General features: G+C 42.1%; 1 protein-coding gene across 3 annotated transcripts in view; it reads right to left on the bottom strand.

Annotated features, from left to right (window-relative positions):
- LOC139445158 (uncharacterized) overlaps positions 1-19,883 on the bottom strand; it is a 41,716-nt gene extending 21,833 nt beyond the window's left edge. For 2 of the 3 annotated variants that reach the window (XM_071226263.1, XM_071226265.1), the window contains exon 1: positions 19,814-19,883. In XM_071226263.1, the coding sequence (XP_071082364.1) occupies positions 19,814-19,849 (36 nt within the window). In that variant the 5' untranslated portion in view covers positions 19,850-19,883. Of the gene's footprint in view, positions 1-3,021; positions 3,057-19,813 lie in introns of those variants that run through there. The other variant, XM_071226264.1, reaches the window with a different exon arrangement.
- Positions 19,884-21,169: the final 1,286 nt, after the last annotated feature.

A 21,169-nucleotide genomic window follows, 5' to 3' on the forward strand; every position in this document is an offset into this window, starting at 1 on the left:
CAAGGAGCATAACCTTCATACAAATCCTTTCAAGGAGCATAACCTTCATACAAATCCTTTACAGAAGCACAGCTTTCATGTATGCACACACAAAATCCTTTACAGATGATTTGCTGCAGAAAACAGAACATCTGTGCTGGGATTATCTCTCCCACTAACTACACCAGCTATATATCAAAGGTTTCTTTCATCCGCGTATAGATATATCATGTAGAACACGCCCTATGGATTCTTTCACGCTACATATATTTTCCATCTTTATTTCCTACATTAATCTCCTTTCTGAAATAGAGGGGACAGGGCTTGATTACCTTAACGCATCGGTTTAAAACCGCAACGCAGTTCGCATAGAAATAGCATTGTCTGTTTTTAACAAACTCATCGAGGCATGAACTATTCCAAGTGGTGTGGCCGGACATTAGATAGTTAAGTTCAACACAATGTTATACCCCACCCGATTCAAAATAGTCTTAGTGCGTTCCCCTAAATTCATTTCATGAACAAACGGGTTGTCATCTTACTGTTTTTCTCTCAAACTGAAATTGCACTTGTCGACTTCAGGTACGCGATAGAATCTTTCTTTCGAGAAAAAAAGGTTAACCTACACAAGGATCCACGCGTTTCTGTTGTCTCCATATCGCGATGGGTTCTGTACATGATGAATATGGGTTATTAACCCGTGATGGGGCGCTCACACAATACAAAGGCGTTTATTACATGCTTTAGGATAACTTAATCAGAATCGTAGTCAGTAGACAATTACACCATGTCATATTGCATAACACCCATAGGGACTATAAGAAGCAGGTGCTCGTGATTCAACTATAAATCACGTTAGTTTCATCTCTCGAGTATTATATAACATCCTGTGATACTGTATCTGTAGTATTCTTTGTGATTTGAAGTAATGGTGAGCTCTACTTCAGGAGCTATAAACCTATTTTACTGCAGTCTTCATGGCAAGGGGATCATTTAATATAATGACACGACTATAAAATCCTATTTAGTGTATTTAGACGTTATTTACAAGAAGAAGTGACATGATAATTATTTCTGACTATTGAGTAATCTGGTAAAGTGACAGCTGGAAAATTACGAAATAACGAGGTTCGACCTAATTTTTATGAGAAATCGTTCATAGGAGTTATACAACTACCACAAACAAATAAATAAAACTGGCACATTGGTCGTTTCTTTCTAATCCATGTAAATTAGGAAAAGTGAAGTCATTATTAATATATTTATATAATATAAATATATAATATAAATATAGATCATCTTTACACAGCAAAGGGAACATTGTAATTCTTTATCAATTCAAAATGCTGCCGAATGTGACCTGAATGGGTCATCAGTTAATATTTTCTGCGTGAATGACACTAGATGTGCTTAATATACTTGCATGTCAGCATAGAGAAAGCTAGCATAGGTCGTAAACGTCAACCGCGTTGTGCAGACCATGACCACAGGTATGGTGCTGACGAACTGAGGCGAATCAATTATTTGTACTCATTATCAGCGGATCCTGACGCGAATAAGGGACATAACTGCACTGCGAACCGGGGCGCCTATTTTCTGCGAGAAGAGAAAATACTAATGCCAGCTAGAGTAGAATGAGATTGTGGGTGTTGATGGATTATCCTTTCCATTGTATACGAGAGATTATTCTCTAATTTGAATAGGTGAATATTTTATATTCCACAGAAAACGTCTCGAAAACAGTCAGTAATCTTAAATAGAACATCTAAGCATGTGGTGATCCTATATGATGGTTGTGGACCACTAAATGTTATCGCTGAGCGTGCCTTGCATCATCCTTATTTTATATTACCGATTTAGTGAAATCATGTCCTGCCCTACAGTCAGAACCCGCACTCTAATAATTTGGTTACAACAGTAAGTGTTTGCTGTTGACCGACACTGCTCCTCGGCACTCCTTCTGTACGACGACCGCCTGCAAACAGGCCTTTCTAATCACCTAACCATAATTAATAACCCACAAACACTTTAACACGCCCTTGCTTTAATCCACTTTGCACATATAATTGCATATGAACATAATAATGTGATATCTTTTGATTCGTGTTTTACTAAACGAATAAGATGGTAATCACCTCCAGGTTAACTATCTATAAAAAAATTATTATATTGAAATATATCGAAAACAGTACGAAATAATATCTTTTACCCAATGGACTACTTGAAGCTTAAACGACAAATCACACTCTTCAGCAACCCATACTTGTCGTAAAAGTTTACTATGCTCGTCAAAAGAGGCGAGTAACGGGATCGGGTAGTCAGGCTCGCTGACTTGGTTGATGCATGTCATCATATCTCAATTGCGTGGATCGATGCTCATGGTGTCAATCAGTGGATTGTCTGGTTCAGACTTGATTATTTACAGACCGCCGTCATATAGCTAGAATATTGCTGAGTGCGGCGTTAAACAATAAAAAAACCCAAAAAACAACATACACATACATTTCTTGGTTTGAAATACAGTGAAACGTCGCTGAGCAGAATGTCATTAACACGATGTTACTGTATACTACAAATACCTAAATATAATGGGTTATCGAGTTTACCCGGTATATAAACAACCGGGCAAAAAAATATATACTTGAAAACTGGACTTGACCAAAACATTACAAACGCTATCAAAACGTTACTAGTCTGAAAACAGTTGCCGAAACACCACAAACTGAAGGTAAAAACGACCACTCTGAGACCCGCATCAATTACAGAAGAAGAAGAAGAAGAAAAAGAAAAAGAAGAGGATTTATATTATAGTGGCACGCATTGTACAGTATAAAATTGCTACGAAGCTCGGGCACATGTGTACGATGCCCGGCCAGTAGGACCTATGGGACATAAAAGTCATTATAATATGTAAAACATGCATGATAATTTCATCACCATCCAATAACCATTTTTGCTTGTTTCATTTCTAACCACCACCAAACTTGGGTGTATACTTTGTCTTGCCCAGCAGTAAACAGAAAAGTATATTCAATCACTTACGTCTGGGAACACATTACTCCATCATCCACTTGATTTTTGAACTGTTTACTCAAACGTTATTATGTACATACTTCATGTAATAGACAACTCATCCTCGAGAAATGTACACGAATGCCACTTTGGCATGTATATTATACTCGACCAGGGCTGCACGTTTACGCCTTTACAGCCCAGCCTGCTTTTTCTTCCATGCAGTCATGGTAGAGCTGTACCCGAACTATGGAGTGACAGACATAACCACATTGTCACGAGTGTATTATGTTTACTTATGATATTGACTCGTGTACATTGCAGCACTGATTGACACTGTAGCCCGACATAGGTAACGACTGTAAACCCAGTCTGTTTCTATTAACATTTCATTCATGGCAACATTTCCCACACCGTATATTTCACGGATGATTGACGGGTCGCCATGTCGAGAGTACCTGCTATTGACATGCCCTTGTAGATACAGGAATGCTGACCACTTGTTGGTTTCACCAGGACACAGGTAGTTAAGTGGTCAATGTGGCACATATTTCCAAATGGCACGCTATGTAGGACTACTTCAAATGGTCAAGGGGGTCTCACCAAATCTCGCCTGAACATTTCTGAATATGTTATGTAGGTGATCTTTGTGTGAAATAAACAATGTAGATTCCTGGCTACAAAGGTTGGGACTTGGCGCATCATTGGTTATTGAAGACAGCGAGTTCCCAACTCATAGCCATCAAATAAAGGATGGACGCGACAACAGTTGGTGGAGGGCTTTGGTTGAAGATGGAGTCTGGGGCGAAGTATTCAAGTACAAATTTGTCTGAATGTTGTTTTTCTCTTTTTCATTTCCACATTCTTATTATTTAATTTAGAGTTCGTCTTTTTTATAAACCGTAACAGAAAGTGTGTGTGTGTGTGTGGGGGGGGGGGGGGGGGGGCATGTGGTATGTGTGCGTGGTGGGATGTGGTGTATGTGTCGTGTGTTGTGATGTGTGCCGTAACTGGTGGTGTTGTGTGATGTGATGTGATGTGATGTGATGTGATGTGATGTGGTGTGTGTGTGTGTGTGTGTGTGCGTGCGCGCGCGCAATGTGATGTGTGGTGTATGGTGTGTGCAATGTGATGTATGGTGTGTGCGGTGTGATATGTGGTGTATGGTGTGTGCGGTGTGATGTGTGGGGTATGGTGTGTGCGGTGTGATATGTGGTGTATGGTGTGTGCGGTGTGATGTGTGGTGTGTGCGGTGTGATGTGTGGTGTGTGCGGTGTGATATGTGGTGTATGGTGTGTGCGGTGTGATATGTGGTGTATGGTGTGTGTGTGCAATGTTATGTGTGGTCTATGGTGTGTGCGGTGTGATGTATGGTGTGTGCGGTGTGATGTGTGGCGTATGGTGTGTGCGGTGTGATCTGTGGTGTATGGTGTGTGCGGTGTGATGTGTGGTGTATGGTGTATGCGGTGTGATGTGTGGTGTATGGTGTGTGCGGTGTGATGTGTGGTGTATGATGTGTGCGGTGTGATGTGTGGTGTATGATGTGTGGTGTATGGTGTGTGGTGTATGGTGTGTGGTGTGCGGTGTGATGTGTGGTGTATGGTGTGTGCGGTGTGATGTGTGGTGTATGGTGTGTGCGGTGTGATGTGTGGTGTATGGTGTGTGCGGTATGGTGTATGATGTGTGCGGTGTAATCTCTGGTGTATGGTGTGTGCGGTGTGATGTGTGGTGTATGATGTGTGCGGTGTGATGTGTGGAGGTATGGTGTGTTGTGTATGGTGTGTGCGGTGTGATGTGTGGTGTATGGTGTGTGCGGTATGGTGTATGGTGTGTGCGGTGTGATGTGTGGTGTATGGTGTGTGCGGTATGGTGTATGGTGTGTGCGGTGTGATGTGTGGGGTATGGTGTGTGCGGTGTGATGTGTGGTGTATGGTGTGTGCGGTGTGATGTGTGGGGTATTGTGTGTGTGGTGTGATGTGTGATGTATGGTGTGTGCGGTGTGATGTGTGGTGTATGGTGTGTGCGGTGTGATGTGTGGGGTATTGTGTGTGTGGTGTGATGTGTGATGTATGGTGTGTGCGGTGTGATGTGTGGTGTATGGTGTGTGCGGTATGGTGTATGGTGTGTGCGGTGTGATGTGTGGTGTATGGTGTATGCGGTGTGATGTGTGGGGTATGGTGTGTGCGGTGTGATGTGTGGGGTATGGTGTGTGCGGTGTGATGTGTGGTGTATGGTGTGTGCGGTGTGATGTGTGGTGTATGGTGTGTGCGGTGTGATGTGTGGTGTATGGTGTTTGCGGTGTGATGTGTGGTGTATGGTGTGTGCGGTGTGATGTGTGATGTATGGTGTGTGCGGTGTGATGTGTGATGTATGGTGTGTGCGGTGTGATCTGTGGGGTATGGTGTGTGCGGTGTGATGTGTGGAGGTATGGATGTGATGTATACGGCGTGGCGGGGATGGCGGTGGGATATGTGGAATGTGATGGGGTAGGGTGAGTGTGTGAATAGGTATAGGGGTCTTTAGTTATGGGTGATATCACCCATAAAACGGGCGGGACGAGACCAGGGCAAAGCCCTCTCCAATAGGTTTATGAATTTACAGAGCGTTGTGATCAAACAGGACTGTTATCACACTGATCGGGTCAACATCTCATAAAAAAACATATCATTGTGTCCTGTTTTAGTCAATGCACAATCGAGTGTCAATTCCCAATGCTGTATTCATCACGTTTCTTAAAGATTTATAGGTAATGTCAAGATGGACGTGACTTCTCAACACCGGGACAATTCCTACTTCGCGATGCGGTACAATGAGATATGATAGCGCACAATGGTGACCATCACGTACACGTACAGGACCGGATGTGCCGATATACCAACTTCCTGTACTTCACAATGCGCCAATAAATCTGTAGACAGTGCCCCATGAAAAAGATGCACGCCCCCGTGTTGTGTTTCTCTGTCAGTGACAATACACGCGGGATACCGACGGCGATGTCGTGGTAATGTGCAGAGTGTGTGCAAGTATGTGGTCAGCGGGAGGTCATCTGGGGTTTATTTACGTCGAGATGAAATATATACGCTTGTGACACTTCCACCATAGCCGCGATACATGCATAATGGAAGTCTGCATTCGGCTCCAATCGGCTTGTTCCGCTCCCTACGTTATACCTCGGGGAGACAAATGGTGTAGTGATATTCACTGTGAACCGAATAACGACAGATCCTGCCGCAATTCTCTAGTAGTTCGTTACAGAAATTATGTGTACACGTTGGACAAGGCTAACCTAAAAGAGTTTGGACAGTTATATAAGGGTCATGACTGCCGGAAGGTTGTGTTGTGCCATGTGAGTAGTCTGTCACACAGACCCTGAAACAAATATAGCCAATCCAGTACATGCAAGTCTATAATATATGTCAAGTCTAGATTACTACAGTTAATGAAAATGAAGAAAGTCTCTGGGGTCCTTTTTATAATATTTTTATAACTATAATTTTAAAAGTATTTTTTTCTTAAAATATGTTCATTTTAGAGACTAGATGTTAGTCTGTCATGTGATAGTCACGTGAACAATATCAGCTTCCGTATTGTTCCGAACGAGGTCCTGTTTGACCGAAACGCGTCGAGTGAGACAGTTCGCTGCCATCATGTGGATAGTGTTTAATAGTTATGTTGATAGCTATTACCTTAATGCCACAGGGTCAACGTATCAGTGGTCATGGCCCGGGACATCGAATATCTGAGCTGAAAAGTTCGTTCGATGGCCCGGTACCTGCTGTGGTTAAGTAAATCAGATCATTCGATATCCCTGTTCCTTTTAACCATTATTCCATGTCGCGGTGCTGCTGGTTTTTTTAAGATTTGATGCCCGATACCGTCTCACACATGGCATTGTGTACAAAACGTTGACCTAAACGAGCAACAGGCCGTTGAACATTGTCATTCTCTAGACAGAACTTATGAATGAATGTTCTTATTTTCTCCTAGCATATCGGTGAGCTACCTAATTACAGTTATTTAGATCCCAACATCATGACAGGGTAATAATGTCAATATCAATAACAATAGGAAGATATGGGGTACAATAGGTCTTCAGCAACCCATACTTCATGAAAAAGGCGACTTTGCTTGTCGTAAGAAAGGAAACCCTAAACAACTGAATCAAGGTTTGGAATCTATAGCTAATTCATTATATACCATTTTATTATAGCTAATTGGTACCATCCCAGGGAAACTGGTTGGATAGCATGGATACACCACGCCCACTTCTATCAAATATAGTTATAGCATCGGGGTTTAGTTGTGATTAAGAGTGGGGCGTTAAAACACACCATTGGAAATTGTAAGCGAGAATTGTCTAAATTCACAAAGATGACGTCATCCATTGATGATGTCACTTCTTTTTGCGTGACGTCATTAGTACAATGGATCTATATTTTCTTGCAAGCACATTCATATTACGGATTGTTTGTCCCCCGTGAATTAGTTTTGAAAGTCACTCGCCGGCGTGTGGACACAGTTATGCACAGTTCGGGGGTAGATAATCCGTTATTCCCTAAGATCATGAGCTATTGCTTTAATCTAGAGGGCCGGTCGAGCAGCCTAGTGGTTAAAGCGTTTGCTCGTCACGCCGAAGACCGGGGTTTGATTCCCCACATGGGTACAACGTGTGAGGGCCATTTCTGGTGTCTCATGCCGCCATTTTGACGGAATTATGCTAAAAGCGGCGTGAAACCATACCCACTCACATAATCTAGAACTAATTCTATGATTCTGACTAACAGCGATGCCCACCAGTTATATAACCTATAATCAACCACTGAAGCAAAAATGAAATGGAATTTTGTTTACAGAGAAACTGCGATTCAACATCCATACAGTTCACAGTAATACATCATTAACTCGAACTCTAATGGCTCGATATATCGTTTAAGACGATGTAGCGCTGTCCCGAAAGAATCACTACAGGTGCTATGACTTAATATCGGTACTCCGCCTGTGTCGAACTTTGGATATTTCAGAATGCATTGGATAGTGCCAGGACTTCGATTTAACAAGGTGCACCTAAATATAATTAGTACCGTTCAATTTTCATGGCGTTATTGGTATACTGAACAAAACAATTAGGGATCATGAATATTTTTGTATATTTATCATCTGTAATAGTGTGCTCACTCTTCTCTACAAAAGAAATCCCTAAAAATATCCATATTCCCAGCCTATATATACCAGCAATATAACTGACACATATAACCGCCGGGTTCGAGACAACGAGAGTGGACACACATTTCATCCGTCCCCGATCAATTAGACACAGCACATTACCTTGTATGACGCCACTGCTGCCTCATCTGCAGACAAGTCTACAAACGAATACTCGCAACTTACGCGTTGGCCTGACCCCACATGACGTCACCCCCTGGAAGTGTGTGTGCTGGTGGTATAATGACCAGTCAACAGCTCTTCAACAGATCCACATCTCCGAGAGCAAACCCTGTACATTCCCTAATCACGCGATGGGTCAACTCCAGTAAGACTCACATGCGCCTTTCGCGATAAATAACAAAAGGAAGCGAGACGACATATTTGAGCATGGATTTTAAGGACATGCCTTGTGACATTGACGCTAAGAAATCGTGGAATGTGCTAAGTCTAAATATACACACACGTTACGTCAATGCCAGGGAATATTTACGTTGCTTATGCAATGGGAGTAATAGAAGCTGGGGAGCTTGAGGGTGTTCGGACTTCCCAACAAAACACGTGACATTTCATCCACATGCATATATATTAAACTTCTTAACATTTGAAAGTATTGTTTACTCACCTGAACGGTTTTACGAATGAACAATTTGTATTGTCTTCCCTGCCGAGGTCGGGGAATGTCAGTGTAGATATGAGAGATAGGTACGTCCCGACATGGGTCTATGTGAAGGTATTGTCATGGTAACTGTGAGGGATAGGGTGTCTTGAGCGCTTGCTCGGGTTTGATTTCCTGAGTGGGTACAGTATGTGAGTGAGTGAGTGAGTGAGTGAGTTGGGTTTAACGCCGCTTTTAATATTATTCCAGTTATATCGTGGCGTGTCAGCTTAATGTGGAAGGAAATCCCGTGATTCACCAATTCTGTGAAACCCGCGACCACGGGTATGGTGCTGACACTAACGTAGAAACATAATCGGGTGGAACCGGGGTTCGTACCCACAATCATAGGTTTCTGGCGTGCTCAAGGGACGCAACTCTGCACGTCGAACAACTGGGACACCCATGGTCACTACAATGTGTGAGATCTTTCTTGATATTAACGTCACTTTGATAAAAGCGTCATAAAGCCTCACTCGCTCACCCCGTCCCTCTCCCATGCATTCGTTCATTCATACATTTGTTCAGCCAATCACCTTCTCACTCACCTACCCAAATCCTTCCCACTCGCTCGTTCACTCGCTCACTCACTCACTCAACCACTGCCTCAACCACTCACTCCAGCCTCACTCACTCACTTACCCACTCAATCACTACAGTCTCACACACGAACACACTTCCCAAGGCAAGGGAGTTTTAAAGTCAAGTTTTCATCCTTGCCGAACTAGGCTGTACTTTCGGAGTACCCGTACTGCGGGACGCTGTGTTGTGAGGGACTAACAAGTATATACATGGCCTATTCAAAATCGCGTTACGAAATCGACATCCGGTTCGTAAACTGGCGTGCGGATTTAGGTCGATTGCAGGGTTTGCAAAGCATTTGTACCGTCAACTAGGGTCTACGACCTCCCGATCCCGTTATTCGCCTCTTACGACCAGCATGGATTGCTATAAATACCAATTCCAATCCACATCTTCATTGGGGCTAGACGTTAAGACACGTGATCTGTAATTTCGGCATTCATTTACTCGTAGATTTTACATCATGAGTTAGCAAAAAACATGTTTGAACAAGTTGAATCTAGGACAACCGACTCGAGTCTAGACACTCCTTAAAAGGCATTTAGGACAGGGACGTTGGGGTAGCCTAGTGGTTAAAGCCTTCGCTCGTCACATCGAAGGCCCGGGTTCGATTCCCCACATGGGTACAATGTGTGGAGCCCATTTCTGGAGTCCCCCTCCGTGATATTGCTAGATTGTTGCTAAAAGCGGCGTAAAACCATATTCCTCAGTCCTCATTTTAGGACATCCGTCAACCTATATTTGTTTCTAGATACATAACATACACCGGTTTATATAAAAACTTTATAACGCGAAAAATACAAAGAAGACTTTTCTGGGATCAATAATGTTAAACTCCGGAAGAACAAAGACCTCAGTTAACTATTGGACCGTAGGGCCGAAAGTCAATGTTAACGAGATGTTAACCCCGATAGAGGTGTCACGACTGTCGTTACTCCATATTAACGTAAATGAGTTACGTCTGTCGTTAGTCTATGATAACGTAAATGAGTTTCGATTGTCGTAATTCTATGTTAACGTAAATGAGTTACGAGTGTCGTAATTCTATGTAACGTAAATGAGTTACGTCTGTCGTAAGTCTATGTAACGTAAATGAGTTTCGATTGCCGTAATTCTATGTTACGAGTGTCGTCAGTCTATGTTATGGTAACTCTCAACGTACGGCCTACGTTGACCTAAGTTTCGACTGTTGCAATTTTATGTGTCGTTCATGAGTGAGTTAAAATTGGTGTACATGAGTTACGACAACCGTAAATCTTTGTTAATAGAAATAAGTTACGACAATGTTGTAGACTTAAGTTCGCTTTGTGAAACGGGGCACAGGTGTATATATCTTGTATTCCACCACCCAAGTGCGGCTCTTTGTTTGACTGGTTTCTGTGACCCTTAGCGCAAGACGGGAACATGAGGACCCCAACGACACCAGACTCGCCCCTTTCAAACTCGGGCGAGTAAATCCCTGGTGTCCTACACACAAAAACAAGCAAGTAACATCACCAGCAGTGTCTATAGTGTGCCAGATATACTGTTAACCGTGTAACTTTATCACGAATTCGCGTAAAATCTGACACGCAACTCCAACATGAAAGCATCAAAACACCGTCCCTTAAGACCCGAAGGAAGAAAACAATTACACGCTTTACAAACAACAAAGACCACAAAGCACACCTGAATGCGTAGTTATATCGCCTGGAGACATCATTTTTTATTTGCGCCAGAAGTCCCTCACAACACAGCGTCCCGCAGTACGGGGCATGAAACGGCCGAGACGCGCTGCCCTTGATGTATCTATAAGAGTCTATATACTCATCTATGAAGTATTTGTTTAGTTTTATGACCCCTGCTACTCCCGTCCCCTACAGTGACATGCGTTTGTGGACGTTTCTGTGTCTGTGGTGGGGGTGACGTAAGGCCCAGAGGGGTCGTCGTTTGATGTATATTTGGTGGAAAATATTAAGTCTTCACCCCCTATTGTCAATTCATTACTTATAGACGTAATCTTACGTTGAGTTACGCTTTCTGTCTGTTGAAAAAGAAATGTTTCGCTCTTGGACATAATCCACTTAGGAATTTGTAGTGAGGTGATGTTAGGTCGTGTTTCATTAAAAGAAAACATGTTTTTATATAAACTGTTTACATTTGAACATTTCATGGATATATTTTATTCCACGTTATTATACATTTTAAAAAACAACAACGATATCTTTGATGGTAGCTTAAATTGAAACAAACAAGATGGCGATTTGATGAAAATTGACCGTGCATTAGCAGTGTTACAGTTTTCAGTTTTTATAAACCAATAAACCAATAAATCCAATTTTCAGATATACTTTCTTTTGCTCGGTAGTGTATTTATATGGTTATCATCTAATATTATGCCTGCGGTATAAAACAGTTTAAACAAGTAACTACAGGTTATGTTAGATAAATCTCAGACCGCCGGTTATACATATATACGTTTAAATGAGTGACTTTTATTAGACGTGTTTGGTTGGTCGTTGTTTAACGCCGCACTCAGCAATATTCCAGCTATATGACGGGGGTCTGTACAGTATCGAGTCTGGACCAGACACTCCAGTGATTGAGATCATGAGCATAGATCTACGCAATACGATACGATCACAAGCATCAACCAAGTCAGAGAGCCTAGCCACCCGATTCCGTTGATGGGCCCTTACGGCAAGCATGGGTTGCTGAAGACCCAGGTCTTTTATTAGATAATCAGCCTTATCGTAGTAACTATAAATTTCGTAACTTTAAAGTTTAATTATTACTTAATTGCCTACATTCTGCCTTTGACGCACGTGTCATAGCAACATTACTTTATAGACGCAATTGGGATTTGAGATAGCTCATGGAATTCAGCGTGTTGGGTGTTGGCTGCGAAGCTTACCACAGAGTGGATAATATTCGGTCACTACTCTCGGCATTTTCAAGCGACAATTATTTTCATTCCTGTATTTCATGAACAGGAACAAATAACTTTTTTCAAACTATTCCCCAGACAACATCCTACCTCCCCACCTACCCTCCGCCCACAAGGGACCAGGGACAAAGCGTTTTCGGGCCGAAGACCCGATTCCTCAATATGCGAATCCCACATGGCTAGACTCTCTTAGTAGGCTATTTCTTACAAGCATTAGGTAGATCTATACAGCTTCGGAGTTAATACAGCCGACCCAACCCCTCATTCACACACCCCACACACCCACACCCACACCCACACCCATGCCCACCTACCTCACCCCCGAGGATTTCACAAGCGTGCACAATTAACCCCGAACCAGCAATAGGCGATGTGACATACATCTGCAGCGAACTTAAAAACGTTAGCTCTGATTAAAAAAAAATCAAAGTTCAACGTTCGAACATTCTCTTCAATCATAATTATTTATTTTTACATTGAAGGTATTTGGGGATATTTTGTTACACATTTTAGATATTTGATGCAACGTTATTTCAGTAACGCGATGTAGAGTTCGAGCCATCCAATTACCGCATACCTGTCCGCCAGGCGAGACAGCATTCATCGACATGCCAACAGATGCACGTCGCCGGGTTACCGCAGTTAATGGAGCTGAATTAAAGGGGGTGTCACCAGTGGCGCTTCACCGTCTACTGTCGCAAATCGTGACAGAACATTACCGCATGTCAGTCTTTGATGTCGTAAATAATGTCGTTAAGGCCCTTGGTGGCTAGCTCTGTTGGTCAGTGGGGACGAGCATGGGATGGGGTGGGGGTGAGAATGGTGTTCTGAGCTAGCCCCCTGTAATATTATAGCGTCACAAGTTTTATGGCTCTGATAAAAGTCGAGTTAATTGTGTTTATCACAGCTAGGCATGTCTTAACCTCATCTCTTTGAAGATCAAAAGAATGTGTTAGAAGCTTTTTCGTTGTCTCTTTCTTGCGCATGATCATCACCTGTCAACACCTTGACGTGGCGACGTACACAATAGACACGTTTAATATATATAATTACCCGTGTAACTACAGTTCCATGGAGTTGTGTTGTCCATGTATTTGCCACAAACTCTCATTAATGCTTTGATACGTTTCGGATCCAGGGCCCCACTCCACCAAGGAGTCTTATTGTACAGACAGTTCGAACTCGTGTGAGACCCCTGAAGATCCGGGTAGAGAATAGGTTTGCAGCAACCCGTGCCTGCCGTAAGAGGCGACTATGCTTCTAAGAGGCGATTATCGGGATAGGGTGGTCAGGCTCGCTAACTTGGTTGATGCATGCCATCGTATCCCAATTGCGTAGATCGATGCTCATGATGTCAACCACTGGTTTGCCTGGTCCAGATTCGAAAGTTTACAGACCGTCGTTATATAGCTGGAATATTACTGAGTGCGGCGTTAAACAATAAACAATCAAACGAACACACTGCTTGATTTGAAATACAGTGAAACGTCGCTAAGTCGAATGCCATTAACACGATGTTGCTGTATTTGTGGTCAGGGTCGGTGACTTGGTTGATTGCGAGTCGTTGTATCCGGACAGGGGAAGTGAGGTAGCCAGGTGGAAAAGGGTTAGCTCGTCGGAATTGAAGACCCGGGTTCGATTTCCCATATGGTTGGTACAGTGTGAAGCCCATTACTAGTGTCCACCACCATAGAATATTGCTAAAATCGGCGTAAATTCACACTAACTCACTCATACACCCACGGCATAGGATGAACCAGTGGTTGATAGAGCATAAGTAAAGGGCAACACCATCGGGGTTCGATGACACACAATCAGCCAGGTCACACATTGTAACCAATCAATCTCTATTATGTCCTATTATTATTTGAAACGAACACCTATTTGAAGTTTGTGAATATGTCACTTTGCGTTATTTGGAAACTATTAAACTGACACTATGAGACTGTAAGACACTATCTCCCACACCGCACCACCCTCTCTCCCACAAAAATACGCCATGCTTTAAAAAGCCTCATATTAATTGAACATCATATTTGTATTTTTTTTTCAAGAAGAATTCAAGGTATGTTAACCATTAAACAAAAAAAATGTCTACCCTTAGAAAAAAATCAAACGTGAAATGAAATCTAGTTGAAATACCACCCCGACAGTGACAAGAGACAGGAAAACCGTAATCAACAACCTAAAAGTTTTGGGTGTTTTTTATACCCCAAGAATCAAGTTGAGAAACAGCAGGAATAAAGGAATAGCGTGACGACAGCGAAAGTGAGGGTCTCAAATTACGAGAACACAATATCTCAAAATAATGGCACTTGCCTACATTGAAAAAAGTCGAACCGTGCACCTGTCGTCAACTCACGGGTAGCAATTCAAGGCGAATTTACCGGGTATGTGGAGCAACAGAATAGAGAACCTAAGCCAATCCGGGTACAGAGGGGTAGATCGGTTCCTTTCCAGCTGATCTCGGTCTATGACAGGTTTTGTCACGGGTATATATCTAGTTTGTCTGTGTCGTGGTCCGTGCAGGTAATTACTCATTTGGCCAAGGCTGAGGTTTGAATAGCCGTTCAACTACCCGCTGGGTTTAATTGATTGTTAAACTTAAAAACCTGCGAGGGGATAATTTAACCGTGAATAGTGAGTGAGTCATCTAACATATACACTAAGACTCCAAGTAAAGGGGGATGTATAAAGGGGGTAGATTGAGTCCTCGCATTGTCAACATGTCAACTTAAGTTTAGTTTATGTAGCAAACATTGAAATGCTCGTGAGGGTCGGTAGGTATTTTATTTAAAATTCTAAATGTTCATACTGAAATTTCTGACTATTTCTACACCGATAGTTCTACACAGGTGTATGTCACTCTGGAGTGTTTTAAATGTTGACTAGTGCCATTAGAGTTGATTAGATGAACCTGACTACATATATTGTTTGTAACGACATGGTTATTTATTGATGGATATATCTAGAAAGTTAATACAGTAAACTACGGTTATAACGAACACGCTTAAAACGAACTGACGGATATAACGAACTTACTTTTGGTCCCGACTATTTGCTGTAGTTATGCTGTATATATGCTTATAACGAACTACGGTTAAAACGAACTAAAATTAGTAGTCCCTTTGAGTTCGTTATAACCGTACTTTACTGTATTAGACTTCTACAGACTGATATGATCGATTGTCCAGGAAAGACAAGGATGGATGATGTCGCAAGCGCTGATGTTTATTCCGCTGCTGTTGATGCAACAAGGGTCATGTGATTCACACATCTAAACATTTGACAACTGTTCAGAATAGACAATATTGTTCCAGTCAAATTGGATACGTACTTTTATTATCTTACTTTTAGTGTTTAACTTCACAGCGTACTCAGGAGCATAAGGATATATTATACGTGCACTTCTTTTCTTGTGTGATTTAAAGGTGAAATTGGGTTTAACGTCGCGTTCAAGATTTTTGCACTTATATAGCGACGTGCATGCACGTGTGTGTGTGTGTGTGGCTGCTTGTACTAATCCGGACGGATGCCGATTTATAGTGCTAGCACACTGAGATACCATGTCGCAGTTTAACATGAATAGCCCACTCAGACACAGTATACTGACTCCGAGCCGACCACTCCTTGTTTCAACCCCATAATGCTAAGCGCCAGAAAGGGTAACAACAAGTACCATCTTTTAACTTCTTTTGGTATAACATCTTTCGGGATCGAACCACGGACCTTCCGCTCTCCGGGCGGACGCTCTACCACTAGACCACGGAGGCGGTACTGTGTGATTTAGAAGATATTATCCAAACTGTTGAAGTACTTCTCTATGGAAATACCAGCCCGCCTCCTTGGTCTAGTGGATATAGCGTCTGCCCGGAAAGCGGAAGGTCGTGGGTTCGATCCCACATCGCGTCATGCCAAAAGGCGTTAAAATATGGTACGTGTTGTTACCCTACCCAGCGCAAATAAGGACTGATCGGCTCGGACTCAGTATATTGTGTGGGGTATTCATGTTAAACTGCGGCAAAGTGTCACGGGTTGCTACACTCTAAATCGGCATCAGTCTGGACTAGTTCAAGCACACACACACACACACACACACACACACACACACACACACACACACACACACACACACACACACACACACACACACACACACACACACACACACACACACACACACACACACACACACACACACAGAGAGACTAAAGCACACACACACACACACACACTAAAGCGCGCGCACGCACACACACACACACACACACTAAAGCACACACACACTAAAGCACACACACACACTAAAGCACACACACACACACACACTAAAGCACACACTAAAAAAAACACACACATGCATGCACGTCACAATATAAGCGCAACAATCTTGATCCCGACGTTAAACTCCCATCTCACCAATTAGTATATGTAGCGATGCTTAGTGGTGTTATTTTGGTAGACATTTGTTTGGAAATATATACACGCAATACGTTATACCAGCGAACAGCGCTCCTATATATGTAGAAGTTTAAAAGTGTACATCTGTTTATTGGGGTGAGAATTTAAAGAATTACAAACTCAAATCTGCACATTTCTTATGCGCTGGCAAATAGATATTGGTCGAGTTATCATTAACTGTTGTTTTCATATTAATTTTTCATATCATTGGCTTCATCCGTTGATATTACTATAATAACCATTCAATGAACAGCTGATATGAAGCTATAAGGAGTCCACACGTCGATTTGATTAAATTTTATAGTGTGACAATGTAAACAATCAAACAGGTTACGCAGACTCTTTGAGCCATCTACTTTAATTCCAAAATATTGCTCCTTTGTTGCCGCCTGTAAACTTAGCGACACGTCGACACTATAGGTTATTGTCCCGCCATTTGAATTTTACGTCTTCGGTCAAAGCAACACAAGTGTATACAATCATATCATAAAGCAAGTAATATTATACTCCAGGTTATTCAATAATTCAAGTGTCTTACAAACCATGTTACGCAAACATAGGATCACAGGTTAAGCTTTCACACTTACCTCCCTTGGTGCTTCTGTATTTAGTAGCATTAAATAAAAGTAGACATGTTTATCTCCGACTACAGTAGGTACTCCGGGGTCGAGTGTATCTGGAGGGTGGGGGTGAGGGTGGGAGTGAGGGGTGAGGGGTGGGGGGTGGGGTGGGTGTAGTGCAGCGGCGACGGTTCAATTAAGTATCCTCAATTACTCCCGTCAAGCGTGATGGGGCAATCATTTCCCCATCTGCTGTCTCGTAAAATTTGTAATATGCACATATCGCGCGTGTCATTTTATCCAAACACATAAACTTGATTTTACAGTTAGGCGATTAAATATTCTGTGGCAAATAATCATCACAGTCAATATCATGTGAATATCTTCCAATACCTGTGATTTTATCTTCACAGTTGCTGTGTTGTTTATATTTACAGTAGAAAAGACAATCAACCCCAGAAAACATTCCTAAACCGCGATGTCGCCCTATGACCGCTGTTTATACGTAACGCTTGTTGCGAATAAAAGTGTCGGCCATTAGCAGCGTGAATTGGGGTAGCTATTGATTGCTTATTCCAAGCGCTGCTTCATCCCAGAACGAGGCTTTCAGTATCGTGCTATTTTTTTGTATCACTTGTTTTTTCTTCCCATAAGTCCTGACTAGTGTCGTGTGCAGAAACGGAATTCCAGTCTGACATGCGTAGGCCACGTGTTATATTAGGTCTTCCAGCCTTTGGGTATCGCTCGATGGCATCCTTTATTAAATCCATAATGGATGTGATGTATAAGTGGGGAACGCGACCGATAAAGACCGTTGTAAATAAAGCGCAAGTCTGACTACCGGGAACAGAAACTGCTTCTGTACCAAACACGTTATACACACAGGAGAATTTGACAGCGACAACCAGTGTCGGGCGGATTACAGTCAAAACCAGTTTTAGGAGTGACGAATGGCAAACACCAACTGTAGATACTGATACTGCTGGACTGTAGATACTGAGGTTAATTGTTACTTTGATAGTTTACACTATAAAAAATTAACTATATTATGTTCCCTACCCCCACCCCTTAGTGTAATGCTATGAACCCAAATGAAGCAAGTCTAGATTTTCCACAGGTTATGAACCTCCAATCTCACTTGATTTCCTCTTTATTTTAGATAGAGCTGTTGTCTGACAAAGCGTTAGTCTATTACTCCGACAAAAGATTATCAACGAACGCGATGGGGACAGACACACTGTTTGCAGTGCGATAGTAAACCAGGTATGTCTCAGCCAGATGCTGAAATTACAATTTGGAATGTTTTAATATATATTTTCATAATTATTTGTCATGCACGTATTTCGCATGTAAGTTTGTCATTAAACACATGTCAGACAATAATACAATTTATTTTTAAAGTTTGTTTACATCTTTCCAAATACATGTACAATATGAGTATACAAATTTGTAAACAGAAACCAACGTGTTTCCTTTGAAACGTAATACAGGGTACGATTAAAACAATACCAAATTTAGCTGGAAACTTTGATTAACTGGTACTTAACTTTTTTCCAGGAGAATATGTTAAATCAAAGCAATGTACTACAGCCCAGTCACGCTGCGCGGCCCAGTTTGTATTATTGTCATTCAGGGGAATACATGAACAAGAACACGGCGCCGAACTGTAAGCCGGTTTGTGTGGGGTATCGCCGGGTCTTGCCCTATACGCCGATCTTAGTGCCGGTCTTCGAATCAACGGCAGCCATAAAAACGTCTCCCCCTCATTAATGTCTAATAAAAACGCTGGCTTTCAAGGCGTCTTAAAAAATCATTTAATACCCTTTTTTAACGTTGATCACATTAGATCTAAAGATAAAAAAAAAACACTTTGAATAAACTGATATTTGCGGTCCATGTTTTCATTTGGGGGGGGGGGGGGGGGGGATAGGGGCGGTTGGCTAGCCTTGTGGTGAAAGCGTTCAGTCGACACGCCGAGGGCCCGGGTTCGATTCCCCACATGGGTACAATGTGCGAAGTCCATTTCGTGTCTCTCGCCATGATATTGCGACAATATTGCTAAAAGCAGCGTACTACCATATTCACTGGTTGAAATAATGAATCATTTACAAACTATAGGATGATGTACATCTGGAGGCACGTGCGGGCCAAGTTGTCTAAGGCGTCGTAATTCTGTTCAAAGCGGCGTGAGCTGACGTCACTCACTCGCTAATTAATTTACTTTTCGATTTTTACTATGTCATTTTTACACTCACTCACTCACTCACTTACTCACTCACTCACTGAGTGAGCACGCACACACAGCACACCCTGCTTTAAAGTGGACCGATCACACACTAAAAATATACTGGGGGATAATTTGGATTGTTTTTGACGAATTAACATAACTGTTACTGAATATATGTGAGAAATATATGCAGAAAGCGTACTTACCACCTCTTCTCTTAGTATCTGTAGCAGGTTATTCATTGAGAAACTGTTGGATGTCAATTTTCAAAACCGAGACCTCAAGTAACAGCACGCGACAGATGGTTCGTGCAGCGTCCCCTGACCATTGGTCAGTTAGCACAGTAGGAGGTCGGCGTCCCTTGTCATCAAAGGGCCGACCAGGTAAGTCTGTTACAGGTGTGAGGACTCTAGAAACGGAAGAAGCCCTTAAAGATTTGATCTCCAATAATATATCACACCCAACCGCTACAGCCTGACCCTTAAACTGCCAATCTTAGGCAGGTGCAAGTACCTATGTTAATAATGGACTCTTCCTAGGCAATAACGACAATCGTAAATAAATTCGTGTTCATTTGCACAAAGGGGCATTTGGTAGTTACAATAACGACATGTGTCAGTGCTATTACATGTCGGTGACTTGAAAGAGATACATAATGCTTTCATTCATAACTTCTTATCAACACATGCCCACACAATCGAAGCTATGGTAATGGGAGTGTTCAGGGCAATTAACTCACAGATAATTATCATAGAATCTATGCCCAACAGTCTGTTTGTTTTTCAATATCAGAATGCCATTCAACATATAGGAGAGTCGTTGTTGCATTATAAAACCAAGCCATACCATGTGCTATACTGAGTCCCCATGTGGGGAGAAATTAGACATTAATTTTGTGAATGAAAGGGACCTATAGCAATTTATTGCCGCGTGGAGCTTTCTATTGAAAACTTATAAAAGCATCCTCCTTTATTATAGTATAATGTGCTTAAAATCCGTATTTACTGGTTTTAACCTATTTATTAGATGTGTTTTCAAGCTTTAAAGGTTGGTACAGAATACTCTTTCTTTGCTTTTACTCTGCGTAACAGTTACAACGTGTGCACATTATGATTTGCATTCGTGACCAACTCGTGTTATTCCGGGACAAGCCGAATAGCGACTCGTGTCCCTCTCATGGCCATTTTTGTGACCGGGTTCCGTCTTAGCGCAAACGGTCATACCTAAAACAATTGTAAACTAGTTGCGTAATGGTTCATATATTATTTCCCCATGTATTATATATATTTCAGATGCAATTTAAAGCACATTGGGACGTGCGGAATTATACAGTATGACTGAACACATTTAACTGTGTCTTGGGTATATTTTTAGATGCAAGACGTATGTAAAATCAAAAATTATTTCTGAGGGATTCTTTGACGAAGAACTTGAAATCATACGCGCATTCTGGTTGGTTTGTCGTAGTTTCGCACATAACATTCATCGATAGGGGGACGAGTCTTGTTGCAGGTTACGGGAAGGGGCGAGTGGTGACGAATGTATGATTTGATGTTATCCAC

This window comes from Haliotis cracherodii, unplaced genomic scaffold (genome assembly GCF_022045235.1).
Source record: "Haliotis cracherodii isolate W230 unplaced genomic scaffold, xgHalCrac1.p SCAF_6, whole genome shotgun sequence".
NCBI classification, from domain to species: domain Eukaryota; kingdom Metazoa; phylum Mollusca; class Gastropoda; order Lepetellida; family Haliotidae; genus Haliotis; species Haliotis cracherodii.